The sequence below is a fragment of the Podarcis erhardii genome, assembly GCF_964252035.2.
Source record: "Podarcis erhardii genome assembly, chromosome: 10".
NCBI classification, from domain to species: Eukaryota; Metazoa; Chordata; class Lepidosauria; order Squamata; family Lacertidae; genus Podarcis; species Podarcis erhardii.
In genome coordinates this window covers 47603394-47631216 of record NC_138500.1, presented here as the reverse complement: position 1 = coordinate 47631216, position 27823 = coordinate 47603394, and the positions used below count along the sequence as shown (strand labels likewise).

Genomic DNA, 27823 nt, shown 5'->3' with positions numbered 1-27823 from the left:
GCCTCGCAAGATGAAAAAATATTGCGAGTTCCCGCGGTTTCCCCCCCCCGCTTTTTTTTGCCCTTTCCCTAAGCGCTAAGCCGCTTATCAGCTGTTCCGCTGATAAGCCGCTTCTCAGCTGATCGCTAAAAGCCGCTAGACCGCTAATAGTGCTAATCCGCTAAGCTGTCAATGGGCTTGCTTCACAAGACGAAAAAACCGCTAGACGAAGAGAATCGCGGAACGGATTAATTTCGTCTTGCAAGGCACCACTGTATATTCAATGAATATTACCATTTGTGTGGGAAACACACAGTGTTTTGTAAACATTTCCCTTATGCACAGGCACTGCAGGTCTATATGCTATATGTTATGATTAGGTTGACCATATCTCCTAAAGTTTTTCTTGTGATAATACGCATGCATTATACGATGGGTAGCCCATTTTCATTAAATATTCTCATTTCTTATACAAGAATTGTGTTTTTTTAAATAAAAAAACTGTTTAGAAGCATAAGATAAATTTGGAATAATGTAATGATCAAATAAACAAACAATTGTAGTGCACAGTTCCATGTGATCCAACTTTTCTGTCTTCAAAATGGTATAATAAATTGTACTATGGTAAAGATTAAATAACATTTTGTCAAGCCCATTGAAAGATAAATATTTTTACTATGGATGGTTTCTCTTATTAAGTGCTTGTTTGTTCATTAGATAATACTGCTGAAATTTGCTTTCTGCTTTTTTAAAAAACACAACTTCTTCTCCTTCATATTCTGTTAGTGTTGCGATCTTGGATATCATGCAAGCCTGAACAGAGCCTTAAGAACATATCTCTCTGCAGAGTATAACCTTGAAACCTCTCGACACGAGGGTCTGGACATCATTGAAAATGCTGTTGACAATTTGGAACCACGAAGTGACAAGCAGAGATTCATGGAAATGTATCCGACAGCCTTTTGCCCTCCAATGAGATTTGAGTTCCAGCCCCATATGGGTGACGAGGTCAGTAGCTGTTGACTTTTCATAGACAGAAAAGGATAAAAATCCAAACAAAAATTTTGTTTCTGTCTGGATGAGCACTTCCCTCTGTTGTGAACTTTGATTTCCTTTTTGTTCATGTCTAGCTTTTATCCACTCAAACAAAGGGTCTAGCTAGGGTAAAACGAGAGCCAACATTATTCATACAGACGCAAGAAGACCAGCAAACAAACTACACCAAGAGAATGTTTTGTGTAGAACTTAATTTGCCAGCTGCTCTAAACAAATCCCATGCCAAATGAACCCTTCATTACTGTGCATTGAAATCTGCCACAACATGGGTAAACTCTCTGCAGCTTGGCCAAGTAGCTTTCGGCATACAAACAGAGCAAGAGGAAAGTTGTTTTTATAGCATTCTTATGCTGCTCATGTTTCTCTAGAGCGTCCCTGAGCATCTTCAAAAGTATGGTGAGACACTGGCTATTAACATATAACTTTTCAGAAACTTGGAGACGGTATTAGAACCATCTTCCTACAGTACACATGTTCATTTTTTGTGTCTTCCCATGGCCTTTAGTCAGACTCTATACCTGCAAATTTCCATGCCACGTCAAGCGATGCTGGGAAAGAGATGAAACCAATATCCAGAGCTTTATCCCGATTTCTGTTATAGATGTGTGAATATGTGGCTCTGTTGGGTGTTGCCTATGTGTCCATGGTGATTATTACTGTAAACTCCCCATCTGTGCCTCAAATACACATGCCTAAAACAGTTCCATTTTACACATCCATGTGATTGCCGTCATTCCCGCTATTTCTTTTTCTTATATGGCTATCTCATAAACGTATGTACAAACTAACACATAAGCATACAGTAACAACCATACATCCCAGCGGGAGCCACTCTGCTGAGAGTCTGAGGGCATACTTTGCTGCCTCCATTGCATCCTCATTATGATGTCCGGCAGAGCTTTTCCGGGTTGTACGGGGCCTTTTACAGGCTGGCCCAAAGGAGGTGGTAGAACCAACAGTAGCTCGCTGTGACTTGTTTGCAAAGCATTTTGAGGATAAAATTGCTTGCATCCACCAAACCTTGACTTGACTCTGCTGTAATAGCAGATGAATCTTATGGGGTGTCCAGAGCACAGTCTGGTCCTGTTGTGTTGGATGAGTTTCAGTTGGTAAGGCTCCAGGATGTGGACACAGTGCTCAAATCCGTCAGTGCGACCACTTGTGCTCTAGATCCTTGCCACTCTTAGCTGATAAAAACTAGCATGGAGGGAACAGCTGGCTGGGCCTGGGAGGTGATCAATGCCTCTTTACGAGAGGGGGTGGTTCCTGTCTGCTTGAAGGAGGCAGTAGTAAAACCACTCCTTAAGAAACCTTCCCTGGATTTGGAAAACCTACCTACTAATCAGTTGCCAACCTCCCTTTCCTGAGCAAGGTTCTGGAGTGAGTGGTCACAGACCAGATCCAGATGCTTTTGGAAGAATCTGATTTTCTAGATCCATTTCAGTTGGGGTTTAGGCCCAGTTTTGGCACAGAAACTGCTTTGGTCGCCCTGTATGATGACCTCTGTCGAGAGAGAGACAAGGGAAACATGTCCCTGTTAATTCTTCACAACCTCTCAACGGATTTTGATACCATCAATGATGGTATCCTTCTGGAGCGACTGTCCAAACTAGCGGTGGGTGGCACCGCTTTGCAGTGGTTCCAGGATGGTTGTTCCCAGAGGGTGTTGCTTGGGGAATACTTTTCAGCCCCATGGAACCTTCAATGTGGGGTTCCGCAGAGCTCAATCCTATACCCTATGTTGTTTAACATCTACATGAAATTGCTGGGTGGGGTTATCTGGAGGTTTGGAAAACGTTGTCTACAGTATGCTGATGACACATAGCTCTATTTCTCCTTGACATCTGCAGGTGAGACAGTGGAAGTGCTGGATCAGTGTCTTGTCTCAGTAATGGACTGGATGAGAGCCAACAAACTGAAACTCAATCCGGATAAGACTGAGGCACTGTTAGTGGGTGGTTCCCTAGACTGGATGGGTGGGAGATCGCCTGCTCTTGATGGATTACACTTCCTCTGAAGGAGCAGGTTCATATTGGGGGTACTCCTGGATCCTTTGCTGTCGCTCGAGGCTCCGATGGCCCCAGTGGCCCAGAGTTCCTTCCATCAGCTTTGGCTGGTGGCCTAGCTACACGCCTATCTGGACATGGCTAGCCTGACTACTGTTTTCTATGCTCTGGTAATCTCAAGGTTAGATTACTGCAATGTGTTATATGTAGGGCTGCCTCTGGAGATGGTTCAGAAACTTCAGCTAGTGCAGAATTCAGGGGCCAGGTTGCTCACCGGAGCAAGATGGTTTGAGCATATTAACACCTATCCTGGTCCGACAACACTGGCTACCAATTCATGTCAGGGCCCAATTCAAAGTGCTGGTTTTGACCCTATAAAGCCTTAAGCGGCTCAGGACTGCAATACCTCAAGGACTGCCTCTTTCCATATGAACCTACTCAGATTCTGAGATCATCTTCTGAGGCCCTTATTCATGTGCCTCCTCCTCAAGAGATCTGGAGGGTGGCAATCAAGGAACAGGCCTTCTCTGTAATGGCTCCCCGTCTATAGAATGTTCTCCCAAGGGAAGTTCACCTGGCGCCTTCATTATACACCTTTAGATGCCAGGCAAAAATGTTCCTTTTTAACCAGGTATTTGGTGATTTGATTGACGTGAACTCCCCCCTGCCCTGCCCCCCAATTTTTACCTAATCTCTTCGTTTGATATTTCATATTCAGGTTTCTCAGGTCAGTGTCCAGCAGCCAGTCCAAGGGGAACTCATGCTTAGGTATCAGCAGCTTCAGTCACGACTGGCCACATTGAAAATTGAAAATGAGGAGGTAAGATGGACTGCAGTTCGTCAGGCGTAGCATTGACACTCCACGTAGTGTCTGACAAATATCAGGGCCTACTTACAATGACTCCAAGATTTTTGAAAATATCATATTTGGCACCGAAAAGGAGAGGCAGACAGTTGTTTCATAGAGCTCAGTACTCCCTGCTCTGACTGGCAGTGGCTCTCCAGGGTTTCAGGCAAGGGACCTTCCCAGCCTTACCTGGAGCTGCCAGGATCAAACCTGAGATCTTCCGCGTGCTAAGTAGATGTTTGTCCATTGAGCCACAGTGATTCCCGGGGGGAAACAAAACAAAACAGTGGGATGGAAGGTTGAAGCGACTTTAGTGTTGTGCTCAAAACATGCTTTGTTGAGGGGCCAGATGCCATTGGAGGAAAGAAGATGCAGGTGGCATGTCCGCTTCACCACAAGGGGGAATAAAGTAACACTCACTTAGGCAAGGGTACTGCCCAGGTTGACATGACCTTTTTCTTTCAAGGAAACAGCCCTGAAAGGGGATGTGCTGGATCAGGTGGCTCTGAATCAGCTTTTGTTTCAGCAGATTGCTGCTTGCCCTGCCACCCAGAACACTCAGAGGGAGGCTACTGTAACCCTGAGAGAGGCCAAATTGCCTGCCAGGCCCAGTTGGGCCCTTCAGAGACACCCTGCACTTCCCTTTCAGGGCCAGTTTTTTAAAAAGGGGGGGTGGACCAGCGCTGTTTCCCTTCCCCCCTTTTCATAGGACCCAGAGCGAAAAGGAGAAGCGCTTGGCAGCTCCATAGTAGGCCTCTCCTTCTGCTTCTTCCTTCAGCAGCCTTCCCAGAAAGCTCACAAGGGGCAGGGAGGGGCAGACCACCAGGGAGACACATGGAGGAGGTGCTGCCAGGGTGGTTTGGGGAGTCTCAAAGGGGAAATTGCGCAGGACCCACTGAGCAAAAAGGGCTGTCAGGAACTAGTTTGTTTATTTTTTGCACTTATCTCATAAAATGCATTTAACTACTTGATTGCAAGGGGGGGGGGAACCCTCACAAAAAAATCCCAACACAATAACATTATCAATAAAAACAGTTGAAAGCAGCTGTTTAAAACACTCAATAAAAATAATTAAAATCAACGATAAGCTAAAAAGGAGAATAAAACACATGTCGGCAATCTAAATCTCCGGGTGGGCTTGCCTGAACAGTGAAGTGAAGGGGGTTGCCTTATGTCAATAGGCATTACATGTTTTGGCACTGCCATAGTAAAATACAGATTTCTTACTAATGCAAACCAGTATTATGTAGCACCTGTAACAAGTACACTCAGCAGCTCCCTTCTTCCTACTGTTGGTGGAACATACTTGGTCTGTTTTTCTGCTTGATACTATGAAGTGCACCTTTTTAACTCCAGGTTAAGAAGACGACTGAAGCTACTTTACAGACAATACAAGATATGGTCACCATTGAGGACTACGACGTTTCTGAATGTTTCCAGCACAGTCGTTCAACAGAGTCTGTGAAGTCAACAGTTTCTGAGACCTACTTGAGCAAGCCTAGCATTGCGAAGAGAAGAGCGAACCAGCAGGAGACGGAACAGTTCTATTTCATGGTGTGTTGCCTGCTTTCCATGTGATACGCTCTCCCCACCCCCACCCCCAACGTTCTTGAAATGTAGATAGCACCTCTTCATATGCGAAATGCATTGATCTGTGTCTTTGCAGAAATTCAGAGAGTATCTGGAGGGAAGTAATCTCATCACAAAGCTCCAAGCAAAGCATGATTTACTGCAGCGAACACTTGGAGAAGGTAAATGAATTGGAATAAACCTCAGATTAAATCTGCTAAAATATTTACAATGCGTATATTTAAACCCATGGTTCAGATGTAGCCAGAAGCCATGATTTTAAGCTATGTGAATGATCATGAGGCTCACATACTCCCTCCCCTTCTTCCTCTTTAGCAAATATGGGAAAGAGATTGAATGCATCTGCTTCCTTTTTTGAAACTAATGACAGGTCCCCATGATATCTAAACTCAGGAAACTATGACTTGTTTAAACTACAGTTAGTATAAACAAGCCAGAATCAAACGATGGTTTCAGAACCTGGCTTTTCCTGAAACCATAGTAGATTAAGCACAGAATCTATACTTCTGTTAGGAAATATTCTGGTTCCTTTTCCAGTAAACAAAAGCAAAGCAAAATATAAAACCCCAGACAGAGACCTGAAAGCCAGTTTATTTTATGTACTGGATTGTCTCAATTTGGCTTGTATTTTTGGTGGGTTGGGGGAGTACATGGCATTGTTTAAAAAAACAAAAAACCGAGACAAAAAAACCCAGGCAGGGTGAATAGAACAGAAAATGGAGAAATCTTTCTTTGGCAGAATTAGACAGCCCACTGTGCAAGGTCATATGTGACCTATTTTGTGTGCGAAACATTCTAAATTATAACTCCTAAGAGTCTGGGTATCTCTGTCTCTTAATAGCATTACCTTGCATCTTCTGCTGCCGAATTTATTAACTACTTCCCTGTAGGCTGAAATAGTGCCTCATTATGAACAGAATGCATTATAAACTTTCTATGCACCAGCATGGTATTATCAGTTTGTTCATTATATTATTGAGAAAATGTGCCTTGCATTTTAAAACGTGCTCCTTGTAGAGTAATTCTTGTAACAGTGGGATTTCCTGTATTATCATGAATCACAGAAAATCTCTCTTTCATACTTTTCAGTGGGATTAATAACCAGGCTGTTGCAGGCTTGCAAAAATAAGTTTATAAATATCTGCTAGCCACAGAATGTAATACGTGCCTGCCTATATTTTCTGCCCTCTGCATAGTCATATCCTCTGGCTTTCTCCGTAGTAGAGCTCAGGATCAGGCTGTAAGAACCACAAATATATTTTAGCAGCTTTTAAGGCCAACCCCTTTGCTTGGTTCTGTGCTTTATTTTCCTCTCCCGCCCCCTTGCAGATAATACCGCGCTTATGAGAAAGTGGTGACATTTCCCTTTATGTGAAATCATAAATGTTATGAAACAGGCTGGATAGTTGTTTCTGAGCCCAATTAGCAACTTTGCACGCTAATGGAAGCCTTTATTTCAAAAGTGGGTCGAGCGAAGTTTTAGTGCAACTAGAACCATCCCATCCCTCAAAAGCACAGATAGATTTCTGTTTTCAAATCACTGTTTCATAACACATGTGCTAAACTTTTTCTGGCATAAACTGCAGCAAATGCAAGAGTGAAAATTTATACTTTAAATGTTCTGCCACCCACATGCCTTGATTGTGCTTGTTTAGAATAATATAGAACTAGCATCTGTTTGGTAAACGAGAACGCATTGAACTACAGATCTGTTCTATGCATGTGTGATTGAACTTCCTGTCCTAGGGTGCAAGCCAACATTTTCTTCTGCTGTTCATCCTCCATTTGTTTCATGAGTGGTAGTGCTGCGGAACTGCTGTGCTGCGGCCCCTGAAATGCATGAAGGATGCATAGTAGCCGTGTTGGGCAGATGTGCACCAGGTGTTTATATTATATAATATGCAGTTAAGCATTCTTATGCAGCACACATTTAAATATTTACTCTCATAACTACATCTGCATCTAAGGACGATGCATTTTTAAACTCTACAGCCTTTGGCAATATGCCTTCCAGCCTTGCCAGCCCTTTCTCTTTATGTAAACTTTGAATAGCTCATTAAAATATGCAAGCCTTCAAGATTGCTTGAAATTTTGTTTCGTTTTACTAGCAAGCAAGCAAGCAAGCAAGCAAGCAAGCAAGCAAACAAACAAACAAACTCTTTACTCCCATAAGACAGAAGCTTTAGTACAGCAGCTTCACATACCGGCTTTGCTTTTTGAACATTTTAACACTGGAAGTGGTAAAACAGTTCCCTTGGCATGCAAGTATAACTCTTGCGCAGTTAAAAATAATTGAAGATTGAAGAGGAACTAGATGGTATATGTATAGTTTCATAGAAAATCCATTTTTAGTTCCATTCATTTTCAGATTATTGTTCCCTTATCTTTTAGGTCATAGAGCAGAATATATGACTACAAGGTAAGACAGTGAAACTTTTTTACATGGTTTGCATTACAAAAAGCTGTGATGATAATAACGTTCACAAGCAGGGGAAATAAACGTTGTGGATGATGAGTGCAATGTTGTTCCATACGTTTTCAAAAAATAAATATGCACTATTAATGTTAGCAGCTTTGTTGCATTCTTGTTACACCCACCATGAATATTAATACGCAAATCTTATTGAATTCCTTAACATCTTCTCAGATTTTGTGCTTTGTTACTATTTATCTTTTGCTTAATAAATATATTCCCTTCTCTCAGACCACAAAGTCTTCCTTCTAAATCTCAGAAATACAATTTGTTTAATGGTGATTTGGGATCATTCACCTTGCTCGCTGAGCAACTCATTTCAACACCTTGCCATAATGGCCAAGGTCTTTTATACTATGCTGAGACAGATGTCCTGGGGGTCTTATTTCCTAGCTGCTCAGTGTAATGCTTCTTGGAGTCAGGACAAATATACCCACAATATATACACAGTGATGAAGGAATACCAGAATTCTGAGGATGATTAGCATTTTCAGTCTATTAAAAGAAGGTAAAACATTTTTGTCGGTATGCAACATTTTCTGATTAATATGTTGCTCAGATTGACTCAAAAGACTATGTTACAATATGCTGGTTCTGAAAACCCAATGCTTGTATTGTTTTCAGGAATTCCTTATGCTACTTAAAGTACTGTTCTGTTTATTTTTTGACTGCTATATTTACATCTTCATCCTGTGTTTCCCCCCCTGTTCTGATAACGCTTATAGCCGAGGGCGAAGGAACTCCCACACAAGGCATCAGGTATAAGCCTATTAAATTGAACATTTACCATCTCTTGATTATTGGGGACTGTCTGCATTAAGAAATGAGAGGGACATGTCACACTTACCTGGTGTTTTTCTAATGGATCTCTAAATTAGAGAAATTAGCTATCCCTAATGTCTTGATGGAATCCACTTTCTGCAATAAAAGGTGAAACCTCCCAGATCCATAGTACCTCTTTCGCAGGTGTGCAGGAAGTTGACAGATGCAGCCTGGTTTTTGTTACCATTTCCTAAATGCCAGAACTGCCTACCTATCCCCCCAGCACAACACGGTAACTTGCTTTTTAAACCCAGTAAAGACTTACAAACAGCTTGTAGTATCACATAAAGCACTGCTACTTAGAATAAGCAAACGAAGGCCATGCTTTGTATATGAATCTTCTTGCAATTTATAAAATAAGCTATATATTTTTCATCATACATCATTCACAGCTGCGATTGAATCCAGGGTATGCATTTACTATGTGTTTTCTGGCCCATGTGTTCTTTTTATCCCCTTGTCATGGCAGCATGATGGACAAATGGGAGGTCATCTTTCCAAATAATATGGGATTCTTTTGAAATAAATGCATACCCTGTTGAACTTTTAAGATCCATTGCCCTCAGTAGGATTTTAAAGTGCTGAACCTGACCGTAGCCGTTCTTCTAATCAGTTTTGTGGCTCATCAGCATGTCACATACACCTGTCATTCACACGGGGACTGTACTGATTTCTTAATAATAATAATAATAATAATAATTTTTTATTTATACCCCGCCCTCCCCAGCCAAGGCCGGGCTCAGAGCGGCTTACAAGCAATAATAAAAACAAGATGAATGATTACAACTTAAAAACAAAAATAAAATACAACATTAAAATAATGGAACATTAAAATATTAAAATGTAGCCTCATCGCAGGAGGAGAAGGAAAAGAAAAAAGAAAGAGAGGGAGGGAGGGAATCAGATTGGCTCCAAGCCAAAGGCCAGGCGGAACAACTCTGTCTTACAGGCCCTGCGGAAAGAAATCAGATCCTGCAGGGCCCTGGTCTCATGAGGCACAGCGTTCCACCAGGCCGGAGCCAGAGTTGAAAAGGCCCTGGCTCTGGTTGAAGCCAATCTAACTTCCTTAGGGCCTGGGACCACTAGGGTGTTGTTATTTATGGACCTTGAGGCTCTCCGTGGGGCATACCAGGAGAGGCGGTCCCATAGGTACGAGGGTCCTAGGCCGTGAAGGGCTTTAAAGGTCAAAAGCAGCACCTTAAATCTGACCCTGTACTCCACCGGGAGCCAGTGCAGCTTGAAAAGCACTGGGTGAGTATGCTCCCATGGCAGAGACCCCGTGAGGATCCTCGCTGCAGCATTCTGTACCCGCTGGAGTTTCTGGGACAGCTTCAAGGGCAGCCCCGCGTAGAGTGAATTACAGTAGTCAAGCCTGGAGATGACCATCGCATGGATCACTGTGGCCAGGTCGGGGCGGGAAAGGTAAGGGACCAACTGTTTGATGCGGCAAAGGTGGAAAAATGTCGCCTTGGCTGTTGCTGTAACTTGCGCCTCCATGGAAAGGGAGGTGTCAAGGATTACACCCAAACTCTTAACGGAAGGCAATGGCACTAATTGGGCCCCCGCAAGAGAAGGGAGTTGGTCCCTCATCCCCATGCCATCCCGACCTAGCCATAGGACCTCTGTCTTCGAAGGATTTAGTTTCAATCGGCTCCCACGAAACCATCCAGCCACAGCTTCCAAGCATCTGGTCAGTGTGTTCGGGGCCAAGTCAGTGTGGCCATCCATCAGCAGATAGAGCTGAGTGTCATCAGCATATTGGTGACAGCCCAGCCCAAAGCTCCGGATAATCTGGGCAAGGGGGTGCATAAAGATGTTAAAAAGCACCGGGGAGAGAATTGCGCCCTGCGGCACTCCACACACCAAGGAGCAACAGGACTTTCTCCGCAAAAAAGCTCGCGAATGCCTCACAGCTGTGGGTCGAATTTGTGCTTAAATTTGGTTGTCCTCCTAAGGATGTTATTGACCTAATTATTCTAAAAAGTTGTGCCGGGCGAGAGCTAGCGGATGCAATGGAAGCTGCAAAGTAAGATTTCTTAGCAGCTTTCATAGCCATCTCATAGGCTTTCATAAGCGTCCTATAAGATGTTCTTGAGGCTCCATCACGAGTCCGTCGCTATACTCGCTCTAGCCGTCTGAGATCCCGCTTCATTTTCCGGAGCTCCTCAGTAAACCAAGGTGCCCGGTTTCGACGGGGTCGCAGAGGGCGCTTAGGTGCGATCTCATCAATGGCTGCCAAGAGCCGATTATTCCAGTCCTCAACAAGGTCATGTAATGAGTCGCCAGGAGGAGCAGGGTTCCGCAAGGCTTGTCGGAATCTATCAGGATCCATCAGTTTTCGCGGACGAGCCCAAATAGGTTCGCCACCCGAGCCGGGGAGGAGCGGGAAGTCAATCTTGGCTTTCATAGCGTAGTGATCAGACCATGGCACTTCCACAGCGGGGAGCATGATCACATCTATGCCAGCCCCAAAGATCAGATCCAGTGTGTGGCCTACTTGATGAGTGGGGCCCAAAACAAACTGGGCATTAGCATTAACCAACTAATGCTAGTCCAAACAAGCTGGCAGGATCAGAAGGCATCATGCAGAAACTTGCGATGGCAACTCCAAAGTAGTTTGCTCCTTCCTAGTGTCACTTCTCTCATTTCCAGTTTGGCTCTATTTATCTGCTAGTTGTAGCACCTGGAAGTGTCTGTAGTAAAGGAAATGAGCCTGTGTTCATTAATTACTCTGAGTGATTTAAACCCTAGGTTTAATGTGCAGGGTTTCTTTTCACACAGAGATTCATTGTCTGCTCCCTTTGGGGTCCGTACAAGGTACAGGCACTCTATCAACATGCTAGCCATCATAATCATGGAACTGGAAGAGACCCTGAGGGTCATCTAGTCCAACCCCCTGCAATGCAGGAATTTCAACTAAAGCATAGACGGAAGCATAATAGCAGGCATGTGACTAGTCTCTAATACCCAGGAGGTAAAATTATCCTGGCCTTCTTGTACTAAAGTCAAAATCCAAACATTGTAAAAAACATTAGGAGACAATGGATGCGAAAACTATTAATCAGAAAAAGAGAGAGGATAATTGCTTTCCCCCACAGAGCTAGTGACAGAACACAGATATGCCTTCAGAATACTAACTATGTAGTTTACATAGCAGCGGCAGGAGAACAGCTGTAGTAATACTCTGACAAATTGAGGCCAAATTATGTCTAGGCAGACCCTCCTGCATCTTGTTTGCTTCTTTGCTTGGATAACAAAATCGGCTGTGGGAGGCTGAAATTTGGGGTGAACTCATAGTGATTGGGGCAGGGGGTGGTGCTTAGTACTTCCTGGCATTTGTCCATTAAAAAAGCACACCGGGCTTTCCAGGGGTGGTGGGAAAACCCCCGGGATCATCTGTGAGAACATTTTTCTTATTAACAAAAAATTTTCTTATTAAGAAAAAATTGAGGCCTGCATACTCTTCATCTTTGAAGATTCCATACATCTTTCTTGCTCCTGGTTTTATATTCTGATTAATAAACAGGGATCAAGCCACAGTTTCCCAGCTCAGGTATAACAGGAAACTGTGGTTCTTACACTGTGGTTTAAAAAACCGTAGAAATACACGAGCAAAAGGAGAAAGGAAAAGGGGGGAACACAGAAGAACATTAATTCTTGGTAAGATTTCTTAGATCAAGGTTGTTACATCTGAACTGGAATTCTGAAAAAGATGCTGGCAACTCTTCATGCTCCCAAGTCAAGGTTCTCTATTTCCAATGTGGGTTCCTTGTCAGTGTTAGCAGAGTCCAGTTTTTTTAAGGTACTTGCTATCACATTTGGTCAGCTGCCTTCAAGAAAAACATACAGGATGCATACTTATAAAGGCTGTGCATTACTTTCTGCTCCCGACAAACTGAGGAAGATAATTCAGTTTGGAAAGATTTTTTTTTTTTTTAAGATAAAGCCTTTGATTCTCAAATGCATTACTGGAATGAGTATGGTTCTAGTGAGGTTTGTGTTTACAGATCATTATGAGTTTGAGGCTGATTCCTAATAGTGATAATTCCTATTTGCAGAGATAATCTCTCTTATATTATTTGTGGTATATTTTGGGTGATTTTTCTTCCTTCATAGGACTCTGGGCAAGTAATCCCCCTCATTGTAGAAAGCTGCATCCGGTTTATCAACTTGTATGGTGAGTTCCAAAATTCAATTTTACTTAATCCTAGTTGTGATTTCTTCAGAATATTGTGCTTATTAATAATTATGCTTTTTCTGATGCTTAAGTCACTTTCTAATTACAGCTAGGGAGGTCGTAAAGCTTTAATCCAGCATTAAGGAGGCTCACAGTATGGCAGTGTGAGGAGCTCTAGAATAAAGCCTAGTGTGGAACAACACATTCATAAAACAATACGGACAGTGAGGCTGTGGAAAGGCAGCAAAAATAATGGAATTATGAATGGAATGTACACAATATAATGGCAGAAGCGAAGAATGGGCAGGGAAAAAGGGTCAGGAGCAAGCTAAGAGAGGAAGTTGAGAGAAAGGAGGAGGGTACGGCTGCAGTCCTAACTCCACTTACTGAATTCAATAGGACTTACTTCTCAGTAGACCTGGTGAGAATTGTGGCATTAGAAGTCAGAATTGTGTTTCAAAATGTTGTAAACTGATTTTTTAAAAAAAGAAACAAAACAGGTTATATGTCTAATAAATCAGTAACAAGTCAGTATTTTCTCCTGATTTGAAATAACTTGGTACCCAATTTAATGACGCATATTTCTTTCTTGCTCTTGTTTTTCAGGTCTCCAGCACCAGGGCATTTTCAGAGTATCTGGCTCCCAGGTGGAAGTCAATGATATTAAAAATTCATTTGAGAGAGGTAATTATATTTTCTGCCATGCATACATAATTGTATTTTGTTCCATTTCGGTAACGTGAGAGCCAGCGATCTAAACCTTTTAACCACACAGAAATGCTTCTGTTCCTTGAAACTTAATCGTTATTGCCTGGTGTGTCCTGATAAGCAAATATGTCGGGCGGCGGCCCGTTTGACAGATTCTGCATCTCTGTCCTTGTGTGGGGCTGTTTCAGCAATACGGATACTGTAATACCTTAGGGTAACGTGCAGATTACGGCAGAAGGAGTGTAAGCAATTCATGGGTGCAACACATTCAGGTGGCAGCAGTTTAGCATACTGGTTCAGCAGATCCAAAGCCAGCCATGGGCAAGCTATGGACTTTCTCTTAATGTCTTTCACACTCTGCTTAGGACTAGGGTAAAGTCCCACAAAGTGGCTTTCCAAGACATGACTTTTACTAGAATAAAAAAATGATCCCATTCATAAATTCAGCATATGGTACACTCGTCCCAGGACTTAGCCAGAACTTCTCCAGCTTTTCAGGAACAAGGAGCTTTCAACAATAGTGAGAGGGGCTTCAGGCGTTTTATCTCCCATACATATGCATACTGAAATGATAATATAGATTCTGAAAGTCAACATGGAAATTTAAGTGTGTGACCACGTCAGGATTTGAACCTTTGGGCTCCAGCAATTATCTTAGATACTGACAGAACTATGAAAGTTACTTAAAAGTATAATAACTTGTGCCCTCTTTGGGGATATGGCTGCCCACATTTTAATTTACAGCCAGACACTTACAGATTGTTTTTTCATTCAAGTAGATCCATGGAGAAAAGTCAGTCCTTTAAATAAAATGAGCGGGGTGGGGGGATCAGTTCAGGTCTCCAAATCAGGAGTACACAAGAATCAAATCATGCTGAAACACTTATTTGTGGATTGTTTTTGCGCAACCATTTTTTAAATTAATGAATTTGGCTAAGCCCTCCTTATTATTAAGGGTTATATGAAATTAAGTTGTCCCACTTGCACAAGGACTTCCTGCTTTTTCAGTGGAACTTAAACTGCCTCTCCTTCCTCTCTCCACTCCCCAAATCTTTCTTCAGATTCCCCAAATAGATTCAGGAAATATGCAGCAAGAAGGAGGGGGGGCTTCCATCGTGCAAGTGGAAGTCCTTGTACAAACTGTACATTTTAAATTATTACTATGTCATGTGAGCAGCCAAAGACTTTAGTAATAATTGCTTCCAGTACCTTACATGTTAAGTGGCATGGGTAAATCTCTGTAAAATTGTCACCCACAAAACCTTACTTGTGTTGTAGCTTCCATGCCACTTCTTTCCTACGCAGTTCTTCTTTTGCACATTAATATTAATACCACTTTATTCTTTTCACTTCTAGCTACTCTCTCCTTTCATGCACGTATGCCTCTTTTTCACTGCTGCAGCTTCAGGTCATGCACTCATCTGCTCACTTAAGGCAGCTACTTTTCCCCCCCCAGCCAAAGCAAGTGACCGTCTTCGTTTCTCATTCGAACAGTTCCCACTGAAACATTCTGTGTTAAAAGGATCATTAGGAAAGAGATCGGGGTGGCGCTGTGGGTTAAACCACAGAGCCTAGGACTTGCCGATCAGAAGGTCGGTGGTTCGAATCTCCGCAACAGGGTGAGCTCCCATTGCTCGGTCCCTGCTCCTGCCAACCTAGCAGTTTGAAAGCATGCCAAAGTGCAAGTAGATAAATAGATACCACTCCAGCGGGAAGGTAAACAGCGTTTCCGTGTGCTCCTCTGGTTCACCAGAAGCGGCTTAGTCCTTCTGGCCACATGACCCGGAAGCTGTACGCCGGCTCCCTCGGCCAATAAAGCGAGATGAGCGCCGCAACCTCAGAGTCTGTCACGACTGGACCTAATGGTCAGGGGTCCCTTTACCTTAGGAAAGAGATCAGAAACAAAACTGCTCGTGTCGTAGCATTGCGACCACTCTTGGAGAAACTATGCGCAATTCCTGTTGCCTCGCCTCAAAAATATTGTAGATCTGGAAAAGATACAGAAAAGGAGCAATAAAAAAGATCGAGGGAGTGGAGGAGCTTACATGTTTTTATTTATTTAATCGAACAAAACTTTAGATGTTTACTCTAATGAAACGCATATGCCGCTTTTACCATGAAATAAAACCGCTATGTGGTTTGCAGGTAATACAAAATATACGTTGACTCTAAATTGTCAATAAAAAACAAAATTAAAATACGAAGAAACAGCTGTTTAAAAATATACATTTTTTTTTGAAAATAATTTCTATTAAATTTCATATTTCCAAATTAAACACATCAAATCAATTAGTCCAAATTATAACAATACCTATCATATAATCCAATTGTTTTCCAAATTGTAAATTTTTGTGGGGGGGACCCAAGCTTCTTGATTGGCAGGAGTCCAGTCCTCGAATATTTGTTCTGCTTCCATATTAAGAATGATGTTTCCAGTCTCTTCTTCTCAATACTTGTCATTACTCATTTTCCTTTCCATTTTCCTCCGATATGCTCCGCAAGTGGGTTGAAAAAGACAGTCTTATTTGTATTTCTGTGTGGGCTTTGTGCTGCTGTCTCGTAAATCACTCTCCTCCAACAGTCCTTTCCACTCGAGCAAGTAATCGCCATTTTTGTTGTTCCAATGAAATACAGTCTAGAAACTCGCTCTTTAGCTTTTCCGACCTGTTGCATCGTAAATTAGTCTTTTTGCAGGAGGGCTGCCCCTTCCAGTTCGCAATCTCCTCGAAAATAATATATCTTCGGCTTGCCCTCCCCAAGACCAACTCCAACAACACAGGTCTCTTATCAAGTTTCCATTCTTACTGCGTCACAAGAGAGAGCCCTTCTTCTTTCCAAATCCTTCACAGAGTAAAACCTTTAAGTTCATAATTATTCCCACACAATTCATTTTTAGTCCCATTTGCAATTTATTTCTGTGACAGATCTTCAGAGGGAGGGTTATTAATAATCACATAGAGCTAAAAAAATAAAAAGTCATTCCCCCCCCCCCCCCCCAGTTCTGGCATTCCAATCCACATACCATATTTGTAGTACTTTGATGTAATCTTCCTTCTCAGTCTTCTTCCTTTCAGTGGTAAAATTGTTAGCAGATAAAAACCTCCTGCCTCTCTTGAAGCATGTGCGTTATCTTTCCCAATTTTTTTCCTTTTAAGTAACGCAACTAGTTTTGCTCTTGGAAGCAGCTTCGGAGGAGTTCCAAGGCCCGCCAAGGGTTATGCACCCAGTGCCTCACCCCCTCCTTCTTCCAAACTCGGGGGTGATTTATGGCAACAGCGGGTGAAAACGGCATCTCTCCCCCCTGGAGAGATGAAGGGAGACTGATATACTCCCCATAATCAGCCTCTAATTACCTCGTGCGAGCTGGATAGATGTTAATATCCACCATCTTCCAAGGCGCCCCCTAGCGGCCCCCCGGTTTAAAAATATACATAATAGACTGAAATTACAGGTTAAAATACCATATTTTTTGCACCATAACACTCACTTTTTTGCTCCTAGAAAGTAAGGGGAAATGTCTGTGCGTGTTATGGAGGGAATGCCTATGGGTTGCATGCCTACGGATTTTCCTCCTCTAAAAACTACGTGCGTGTTATGGTTGGGTGCGTGTTATAGAGCGAAAATACAGTACTTGTCAACTTTATTTACATATAAAGAATACACATAAGGCACCTACCTAAGTACCTATGAGGAAATATTACAGTGTTTGTCGCTTTTTTTAAAAAAATCTAGGTATTAAATCAATATAAATTGTTGACTTTCTCAAATATCAGCTGCAGTGAAGTGCTAAGCATCTTGCTTTAGTTTTTAAAGCTAACTAAACTGCAAACAGTTACCCAACCAACAACCTTTCAACTACTAGCATCCCCCTTTTAAACACATTTTACGTTCTGAAATCTCGATCTTTTCCACTGGGGGATGGCATTTAGAATCCATTTTTCTCATCACAATACACAGCAGTCCGCATGTTCTTGAAATCTCTTTAATTACTTTTTTCAGCGCTAAGAAAGATGTGCACCTTTAAGACATCTATATTTGCTTGGTATGTGACTTGACTGAACAAATGGTTGCAAAGACTTACTTGATGCATTCTGCAATCCTCAGACCATTTTTCTCAAGTTTATTAGATCTTTATTTCAGTGGGCCTAGTTTTGAGTAGGTGCATTAGTCCATAAATAGACCATATGGATTGAGTATTGCATGTCTGACCCAATAAACTTTTATTCTCAGCTGATGACTCAAGGCATGCCTAGCCTATGCAATTAAGAGGAATGTTTATTTTACTCTCTTACATTCACTTTAATCGAAGATTGGACTTAACTAAACCAGCTATTATTTATTTAATACAGCTCATGATCCGACTAGGTAGTAAAATGCTGTTCAGCTAGAATGCTTATATTAAGTATTTAACTTGATTTATTTTTGCAGGTGAAAATCCTTTGGCAGATGACCAAAGTAATCATGACATTAACTCAGTTGCTGGAGTACTGAAGCTCTATTTCCGAGGGCTGGAGAACCCTGTCTTTCCTAAGGAAAGATTTAATGATCTTATTTCTTGTGTCAGTAAGTTAAATTTGTTTTAACAGCTTGTAAAGTTACTTACTAATAAATGCACTAGCACCTCAGATGTCCCGCCAACCAATTTCTGTAAGACAGTTTGCTATCCTCTGCAGTTAATATATGTGCATTCATACATATTTCTTAATTTGCTCTCAATGTACCGTTGACCTCATTGTAGCAGGCACACCGCCTTTCCAGAACACAGGAGGTATAGTGAAATTCAGTGCTGCCCTGCTACAAACGTTTTGTCCGTGCAACTTTTTCCGCTTGCCCAATGGAAAACTTTTCCCTCCTCTCCCCCTGCATGCATCCTGACTCCCCCACAAGCCAATGGAGGGCATGTGAGGGGAGGAACTGGACCAGATTTAAGGTGAATAAATCATCTTAACAGGCTTGTAAGTGACCATAGCCAAGGTGTTTGAGAATCCTATGTACCTGCAGAAAAAGGGAATGGCGGTTCCTTTGAGTGACAAGATGTTCAGGTCAGAAGGAAAGCAGAGTTTACTCCCCCAGTTTAGACTTATTCCGGATATGGGCAAAATACGCTAAAGAGTTTAATTGGCCATTTGCTATCAGCTTGATGAGATCTGCAATATTACAGTGGTACCTCGGGTTACATACGCTTCAGGTTACATATGCTTCAGGTTACAGACTCCACTAACCCAGAAATAGTACCTCGGGTTAAGAACTTTGCTTCAGGATGAGAACAGAAATCGGGCTCCGGCGGCGTGGCGGCAGCGGGAGGCCCCATTAGCTAAAGTGGTGCTTCAGGTTAAGAACAGTTTCAGGTTAAGAACGGACCTCCGGAACGAATTAAGTACGTAACCAGAGGTACCACTGTAGTAGGAAATGTTAGAAGTGATGCCCTAGAAATGAGCCAGTGTGGTGTGGTGGTTAAGAGCGGTAGATTCGTAATCTGGTGAGCCGGGTTCTCATCTCCGCTCCTCCACATGCAGCTGCTGGGTGACCTTGGGCTAGTCACACTTCTCTGAAGTCTCTCAGCCCCGCTCACATCACAGAGTGTTTGTTGTGGGGGAGGAAGGGAAAGGAGAATGTTAGCCGCTTTGAGACTCCTTAGGGTAGTGATAAAGTGGGATATCAAATCCAAACTCCTCTTCTTCATAGTGCTGTATACTGTACCGTCACATAGCCAATGATTTTACTTGTATGTTGTCTACTTGTATGTTGCAGGAATAGAAAATCTCTATGAGAGAGCTCTTCACATAAGAAAACTCCTCTTGACTTTGCCCAGATCAGTCCTTATAGTGCTAAGATATCTTTTTGCTTTCCTCAATCAGTAAGTACATTAACTTCCGATCAGAAGCACTCTATTGATCTTTAATTCTCCTTCATTTTAACAGAGGAGAATATTTCAGTTTGGCAGCAAAGCCATGATTTCCAAACAAACTGGAATAATTTTTACCCTGAACTGATAGATTTCACTGTAATAGGAATGACTTGAATGCAGCAGTTGTGCAAATGTAAAATGAACTGCCCAAAATATTTGCATAATTGACGAGAAGAATAATAATAATTATTTGAAGCTTCAGTTGTAATAAACACTCAAGTTATCCTCAACAGCTGCTTTAGGATGATATAGCAATATATGAATTCTCATTTCCATCACTATAGAAAGGAGATTGAAAACTGAAAGTTTGAAATAGCCCTTGAGAGTGTCAGGCTATATTTACATGAACAAAATGTAGTTTGGTTTCAATGCAGTTTTGGTTCAACTCCTGTGTCCTTGGCAGCACCAGGTGCAAGGTTTTCAGGGCTAGAAAACCTGTTGCGCCTGTTACATTTCTGCAAGTTTTATCTTCGAGCTGCAACTGTTCTGTTCAGATACTGTTGAGCTGCAGCTCCCATCACCTCTCAACATTGGGCATCCCATCTGATGATCTCAGCTTTAGATCTGCTGCCCCAGTGTAGTGTTACCCAATGCATCTTCTCACCAATTATTCTCAGTCATTCAAGTAACCCGTATATCTTCATGTCAGCCTGTCACAAAAAGATCTTTTAATTAAATTGCTCTTACGGCGTTCCAGTGCAAGATTAAGCAACCCATAGCTGTCAACCATCCCTTATTTGGCAGGAAAGTCCCTTATCCCAGTGCTGTGTCCCTCTGCTGTCCCTTATTGATGATGTCCCTTAAATTTCCTGGGTTTCAAAGGAAGCAGCTCCTCTCCCTCCCTCCCTCCCTGCCGGCCAGGGAGGAGGGAGGCTCCCACTGTGTTGCTTGGCTGCGTTGCTCACCCAATAAGGAGTCGTAAGAATGACTGGGGGGTGGAGTTTGCATGCCTTGTGCTGATCAAATCGGCCGCGTTGCCTGGGGACTCACCTTTGCTCAGCGCTTCCCAGCGGAGAGGTGACGGTTTTCCTTGCTGCATCCCCTTTGCCGGGTTGCTGTGCTGTGGGAACCACCGCTTGAGGCTTCGTTTGGCTGCTGGCTGGGCTTTCTGCCTTTGGCTTGGAGGGGCTCAGAAGTTGAACATACCTGTGCTTGGAAAATCCCTTATTTTGGCTGCTGATCCCTTATTTTTGAGGCTGCTGGTCCCTTATTTTCAAATTTGTAAGTTGACAGCTATGAAGCAACCCGCTTGTGGCGGGTGGGTTGAGTAATATTGTGTATGCATCTTAAGCATGCGTTTTTGTTTCGGAAGGTCACATAACGATCCTGGAACCCTCTTCTTCTTCTTTCCCCTTTTTAAAAACAGCCTTTCGCAGTACAGCGATGAAAATATGATGGATCCGTATAACCTGGCTATTTGTTTTGGCCCAACGTTGATGCCTGTTCCAGACATTCAAGAGCAAGTGTCGTGTCAGGCTCACGTGAACGAAATAATCAAAACTATCATCATTCACCACGAAACCATTTTTCCAGATTCTAAGGAGCTGGATGGCCCCGTTTATGAGAAATGTATGGCTGGTGATGAATACTGGTAAGCTCTTCATTATTTTGCCCAGGTCGGATTGCTTCAGTTTGGTATGAATGACTTTTAGTTTGTGAAAAGTTTCACCCCTGTTTACCATTTTTTTAAAAAAAGCTATAGATGCCTGTAACTCTGGGCCAAGCTACGTGTGACATTAGTCACTTGTTTAACCAGGTCAGGGCCCACACCAGTCTTTTTACTGAAATTTGCCCCCTACCTGGCTCCAGATTCCTCCTTTTTGCAGTAAACAGTACAGTGGTACCTCGGGTTAAGTACTTAAATTCGTTCTGGAGGTCCGTACTTAACCTGAAACTGTTCTTAACCTGAAGCACCACTTTAGCTAATGAGGCCTCCTGCTGTTGCCACGCCGCCGGAGCACGATTTCTGTTCTCATCCTGAAGCAAAGTTCTTAACCTGAAGCACTATTTCTGGCTTAGTGGAGTGTGTAACCTGAAGCGTATGTAACCCGAGGTACCACTGTACTTCCAGGGGCAACAAGCAGTCAGGAGGAAACAAGTGATAATGTGCTTTTCTTTTACTTTTTAAGAATTTTATCTGGATAGGATTTTTGTTGCTCAAATGGATATTGTGCTGCGTTGTATATTTATGGTATACTTAAGGAAAAAGGAAATCCAAGTACATAAATATACAACACAGTTATCAGATATTTGCATGGCTGTATATTATTTACTTTTTTACATGGAAACTACTTCAAGATCTATTGATAGTAAGCTGTCTTAAAAGTAAGCGGTTTTTGTGAACTGCGTGGAGGCTTTTGACAACCAGGCAGTATATAAATTTTATGAAATAAATAAAATATTTTTTTTAAAAAATGGTTAAAATAAAAATAAACCGTATTTTTCAGCAGAAAACTGGCATTGGGGTCCAGACCTAAAACATATTCTGACTTGATGACCCACAGCTGTTTTTTCCCTAAAATAAAACTTGTCAGGTTGAGCATGTTTCTTTGTGGCCCACGTGTTTTCCAGTCTGTCAGCTACGTGGAATTATGCCTAATATCATTATAGTGGTTTTAAAAGCCAGTTGATTAAGGTCTACTTGACAGGGAAATGGTTCAGCATAAATGGCCATGTTACATAAAAGCAGATGTTTGTGCCTTTAGTAAAAGCATGCCAGTTTGGTCAGGTTTTGTGCGTTCCAGGAAGTCATTTTGAAGCAAACTGCCTTGTTATCTCTTCCTTAGTTTTAGCACCATTTCATTATTTTTTAAAAATTTGGTGCTTATGCTGCTGTTATTCTGTCTTTAATTATTTTATTGCAAGCTGCATTGAGGACCAATTTGTGGGAAAGATGCCTACAAAGTGTCCTTTAGGACTGAACAGATTTAGCATGATTGTTATTTGCATTAAAAATAAATAAGATCTTTTGGCTGGTTTTATTGAACATCAGCTACTCCCAGTTGGCCTATCTAGTGATAGTTCAAATAAAATTTCTCCCATCTATCTGAAAAAAATTAGTAAGTTTTTAGGGTACTTCGTTTTCAAGATGCAATCTCTGAAACGGCAAAACATCATCAATGCATTCTTTTCCTGATAAATTCAGACAGCTAACCCTATCCCTGTCGCTTAAAGACCTTTCACTTAAAAGAAGGTGGTGGGCTTTAAAATGAGAATAGCTGAAAATACATCAAATTAGAGTAATACTTTGTGACTCATACCATTTCCATATTGGAGCTTTTTCTGGTGCAGTTGGCCTTACACGTTTTTAAAGTGTCATCAGTTCATGCCTTGTGGCTTTGAACATGAAATTGATGCCACAGAGCAAAATTGATTCTTTTTCCATTGTGATTTTCTGTCACTGAAGAGTGTTGAGATCAGGACACCAGGCGCCAGTATTCAGGGTCAAACTAGATGTTACACACAGATGCTTGTAACATTATCTTGACAGTCTTTTTTCTTTTTTAAAAAAAATCTATAGTATCTTGAGGAAGGAGAGTACAGAAACAGCTGTTTTGGAGTAGGAAAATGACCATCAGGGAACAGATTAAAGATCTCTTTGCTTCCTCCTTTCCCTACAACCTCTTTTCTGCTCCCAGTTGCCTTCTTTGGAGACTGCTTTTGGATTTTAAACCCAGACTAATATCACACAGGTTTGCCTGTAACTAGAAGGACTTCTAGTTTGTCTCTTTAGGCAGCATTCCATTAAGGCAACCTTTTCACCCTTCATATGGGTAAAACACTGTCCAGGTTACATAACACTATCCAATTTAAAAAGAAGAAGATGTTGAGAGAGAGAGAGAGAGAGAGAAATAATACTAAGGAGATTATCTGACATCTAGATTAAAAAAGAAAAGAGGTAATAAAAGTGTTTTAAGATTCTAGGAGTGCTTTGTCTTAACTGAATATGTTAAGTAGTGTTTGCAGGAGCAGGAGGCTAATAATACGGCAGCTTAATTGATTTTTTAATAATAAATGTGTCCATTCATAAGGTATTAATCCATATGGTACTGTCTCAACAGTGATAGTCCTTATAGTGAACATGGTACCTTAGAAGAAGTGGACTTAGATGCTGGTACAGGACCACACACCAGTGAAGATGGTAGGCCCCTTGTGTTGTTTGCCTTTTCCCCCTCCCCCTTCCATGTATATGTAATTGATGAAGGAAATGCTGTTTTCCTCATCACCTCTCCTTTTAAATGAAGAATCTCTGGCACAGTGTCTCATTTCTTTTTTTCTTTTTTTGTGTATTTCTTGTTTTTGTTGTTAACACTGATATGCCTGTCATTGGCCAGCTGTTTCCTTGCTTCTTTCCTGCGTAACACAGTTAGAAGGAAGGTCAAGTGAAAGAATTCTGCATTTCAGCACAAATTTCTGGCTCGGTGTCACGTTCTAAGTGCCATTTTAAACTCTTTTGTGCACAGTGCTGTGGTTTGCATTGCTGCTTTTAAGTAAATGCGGGCGGGGGGGAGGAAGTCAGCAGGGTCTCTAGAGGCCCGTTTCCTCCGGCATTAGCGCACCTGGCTCCAGGTGTGCATGAGCACTCAGGCCTTGGCTTGTTCCATCGTGCCATGGACCCAGACCTTCACACTCATCTTTCTGCCCCTCCACTATTTACAGAAAGACCATTAAAAAAGGTAAAGGTAAAGGACCCCTGACAGTTAAGTCCAGTCGCCGACGACTCTGGGGTTGCGGCACTCATCTCGCTTTACTGGCCGAGGGAGCTGACGTTTGTCCGCAGACAGTTTTTCTGGGTCATGTGGCCAGCATGACGAAGCCGCTTCTGGCGAACCAGAGCAGCGCATTGAAACGCTGCTTACCTTCCCATCACGGTGGTACCTATTTATCTACTTGCACTGGCTTGTTTTCGAACTACTAGGTTGGCAGGAGCTGGGACCGAGCAACAGGAGCTCACCCCATCGCGGGGATTCGAACCGCCAACCTTCTGATTGGCAAGCCCAAGAGGCTCAGTGATTTAGACCACAGCGCCACCCGCATCCCAGTAGAAAGACCATTAATCTTAGTTAATTCACAGGCCATACAGAGAACTTCACTTGAAGTCCTCTCTCTGGTCAGGGTTCTTTTCACCTAAGTTTCCTTACTGGCTTTACTGTGGGGTTTACCCAAAGTCGTCTTTCTGGTCAGGGACTCACCTCTTTTTGAGCCATCAATTGAAAGCCTGGCTTCAGATTCGGGGGGGGGGGCGGCGTGTGTGTTGCTGTTGAAACTCCCCCTTGGGAGCTAGTATTAGTCCTGGGAAGGAAGGTGCCATTTGTGCATTTTGCTTTGGCTTAATAGCAGCTGGGAGGGGGGTCAGCTGGACCTCTCAACCCCCCCCCCCAACTAAGACTCTGTTCTGGGCACCACTCACATATCACAAGATTTAGCTTATTCTATTGGCTGCAAAAGAGTGCTTTTTTCAAGTCTAATTTCAGCAGGGGGAAAGGTTGGGAGAGAGGACCCTGTGGATACCAGGGAAGTCCTCTGCAAACACATCAGTACTTAACAGTCACCATACTGGCAGCCTCCAAAGTAGATATAAATATATATATTACCAGCAATATCTGAGGCATTGTAGAATTTATTTTGCTCTAATTCGCATCGAATAGAATAGTTTACAGTATCCGTTTCCAGAGGAAATCTGAGTGAATTTCCTGAGGAAGCCCGGAACAGATGGATCATGGCTGATGTAGAATTCACACAAAAGAAATGCAATGTTTTTGTTGGAATACCATGCTATCTCCTCTGTATTTATAGATAGGTGAAGGAAATAAAAAACGGGTCAAGGAAGTAGTTCTGTCATTGTAATTTCAAAGGAGCTGCAAAAGTGGAACTATTTTGTTCCTTGGTATAACTGTATTCACACTGACTGAAGCTCACAAGACCTATTTTATCAAATCTCTGTAAAAGGGTTTTGTAACTTGTGTTGGTGTTTTTTGTAAACACAGCTTACTCTATGGTCTTAACCCCTTCATGCTTTAATTAGAGTTAAGGGTATTGGCTACATGAGGCTGATTCATCATAGAATCATTATCCCACAACTTGATGACAGTATTATCTGGATCTGAAGTTAGTTTCTAAAACGGCTTCTTTCAGGGAATCAAAACTCTGAAGGCAGCCCATAAAAGTCTCATGCAGGATTGCTGGCATCATTGTAAACAGCTGATAGAAAACAGCACTTGTTCATTGTGCGACTGACCATTCCAAAAATCTTAAGTTTCTTACAGATCCCAAGTCTTCTCTTTGTCCCTGTCACTTGAAATATTGTAAGGGCAAGAAAAAGAGCTCCACAAATTCTATGGGGGCTTATTTTCTTGATCAACAGTATGTCATTTCTGGATAAAAGTCTTTCTCTCTTCACCTTTGCTTGCATCCATTATGTGTTCTTTATGAGAAATTCTTCCTCCCGAGTACTGTCCCCACCCCCACCCTGGTCTAATACATGGTGCTTCATCTTTCCTCCACAGAATGTGAACCAATAGAAGCTATTGCCAAGTTTGACTATGTTGGAAGATCTGCACGAGAGCTGTCTTTTAAAAAAGGGGCCTCCCTGCTCTTATATCATCGAGCTTCTGATGACTGGTGGGAAGGAAGACACAATGGAATTGATGGCCTTGTACCTCACCAATACATAGTGGTTCAAGATATGTAAGGAACAGCTAAGTGGTGCAAAGTATCCTAGAAGTTGTCATGTGCCAAATCAGACCAGTCTAGTCAAGTACTGATGGTTGATTCGTAGACATTATGCAGGCCCTATAAACCAAAGCTGTGGGGCAGAGCCCCTGGAGTGGGGTTCCAGATAGGGGGCAGGAGTGCATGTGGAAGCTGGGACCCTAGGATAATTTCATGCTGCCAAGAGCCAATCAATGTTTGAGCATCATTTCCTTCTTTATCTCTTCATTCTCTCCCTCTCTCCTCTGGTAGCATATAGGGATATACTTTACTGTAATTTCTTATTGTGAACCATCCTGGCAGTGCTTTTTTGTTGTTGCTGGTACTCATAACTTAAAGTGCTGTAGCTGGCTGCATAAAATGGCCGCCATAGGCAGCAAAAAACTGGTGAATATCATCACACACAAAAAGCACTAAATATCGTGAAGTATATTTATATGAAGAGCAGTATAGAAATAACTTAAATAAGCAGAAACATTGCTTACAGCAGCTGTAATAATGGAAGAGGGCTGCTAAATCCAATATGGTGAGAGTCTTAAACTGAAACCGTCCTCACTTTTCCTGTTTCTCTGCCTTTACAGAATTCTGTTTGAATAGAAATACAGCTCCCTCTTTGAAAAAGCATGCTTTCCATCTCCTAAAAGTATCAACACTGTTGTTAGGCTAATTGGAAGATACATTGCTTGCTTCCTTATTATGATACTTTCTCAGTTGCCACGTGGAAGGCAAAATGTCACTTAGGAGCATCTACAAAGCTGAAGCTAGAAGGCAAATTATAAAGAGAAGCTCAGCTGGGGATATTCTTCTGGCCCCGCAGGGCTTCCTAATTTTTCAATTGCATTCCTGCTATTGGCCGACGTTTGATTATATATCTACCTAATGCCTTTGAATATAATGGTTATAGTGGTTGTTAACGAGAAAGAGATGCCTAAAAATGGAGAGGGGAGAGATCATGAACCACTCTTACACTTTCCACCCAATAATATTGGTTTCTCAAGAATTTTATTGTCACCTGTTTTTTCTGCTCAGGGATGATACATTTTCAGACACACTGAGCCAGAAAGCAGATAGTGAAGCCAGCAGTGGACCAGTAACGGAGGACAAGTCCTCCTCCAAGGATATGAACTCACCCACAGATCGTCAACCCGAAATATATTCCGGAAGGTAAATTGAACTGAGCACTCAGCATTAACTAAATACGTGGCATTTATATTGCATTTGAGAATGTTAAAAGCACACCAGGTGTATTATTTTGGCAATCCGTGAAACAACTGTGTAGATTTTTCGTTCATGGAGGTTTGAGGCATAAAATATAGCGTCTTGACAAAGATCATCTAGACCACAGGTTCCCAGATTTATTTGGCCTACCGCCCCCTTTTCAGGAAAAAAATTACTCAGCGCCCCCCTGCCAGCTCAGTCCAATCTGCCCCCTGGGGCGGTGCCACAGCCCGCCTGCCATTGGCCAAATAGGCAGGCAAGCTGTGATCCACTTCCTGGGACTGGGTACAGCTGAAAAGGGTTCACCCAAACCCGGGAAAGCCCCCCA

General features: G+C 42.3%; 1 protein-coding gene and 2 long non-coding RNA genes across 5 annotated transcripts in view; 2 read left to right on the top strand and 1 right to left on the bottom strand.

The window, feature by feature from the left end:
• Positions 1-27823, top strand: part of LOC309350924 — a 215457-nt gene that overhangs the window by 157163 nt on the left and 30471 nt on the right. The window lies entirely within an intron of this gene.
• Positions 1-27823, bottom strand: part of LOC309350900 — a 44081-nt gene that overhangs the window by 4223 nt on the left and 12035 nt on the right. For 2 of the 3 annotated variants that reach the window (XR_014160577.1, XR_014160578.1), the window contains exon 2: positions 6651-6716. This is a non-coding gene — a long non-coding RNA (uncharacterized lncRNA). Of the gene's footprint in view, positions 1-3728; positions 3847-6650; positions 6717-27823 lie in introns of those variants that run through there. The other variant, XR_014160579.1, reaches the window with a different exon arrangement.
• The window catches only part of SRGAP1 (SLIT-ROBO Rho GTPase activating protein 1), a 114973-nt gene that overhangs the window by 81648 nt on the left and 5502 nt on the right, over positions 1-27823 (top strand). The window contains exons 7-20 of the mRNA XM_081877856.1: positions 766-987; positions 3760-3861; positions 5245-5442; positions 5555-5639; positions 7870-7897; positions 8677-8710; positions 12890-12950; positions 13557-13634; positions 18087-18221; positions 19410-19515; positions 20933-21157; positions 23628-23707; positions 26073-26253; positions 27307-27441. Coding sequence (XP_081733982.1) covers positions 766-987; positions 3760-3861; positions 5245-5442; positions 5555-5639; positions 7870-7897; positions 8677-8710; positions 12890-12950; positions 13557-13634; positions 18087-18221; positions 19410-19515; positions 20933-21157; positions 23628-23707; positions 26073-26253; positions 27307-27441 — 1670 coding nt within the window. The remainder of the gene's footprint in view (positions 1-765; positions 988-3759; positions 3862-5244; positions 5443-5554; positions 5640-7869; positions 7898-8676; positions 8711-12889; positions 12951-13556; positions 13635-18086; positions 18222-19409; positions 19516-20932; positions 21158-23627; positions 23708-26072; positions 26254-27306; positions 27442-27823) is intronic.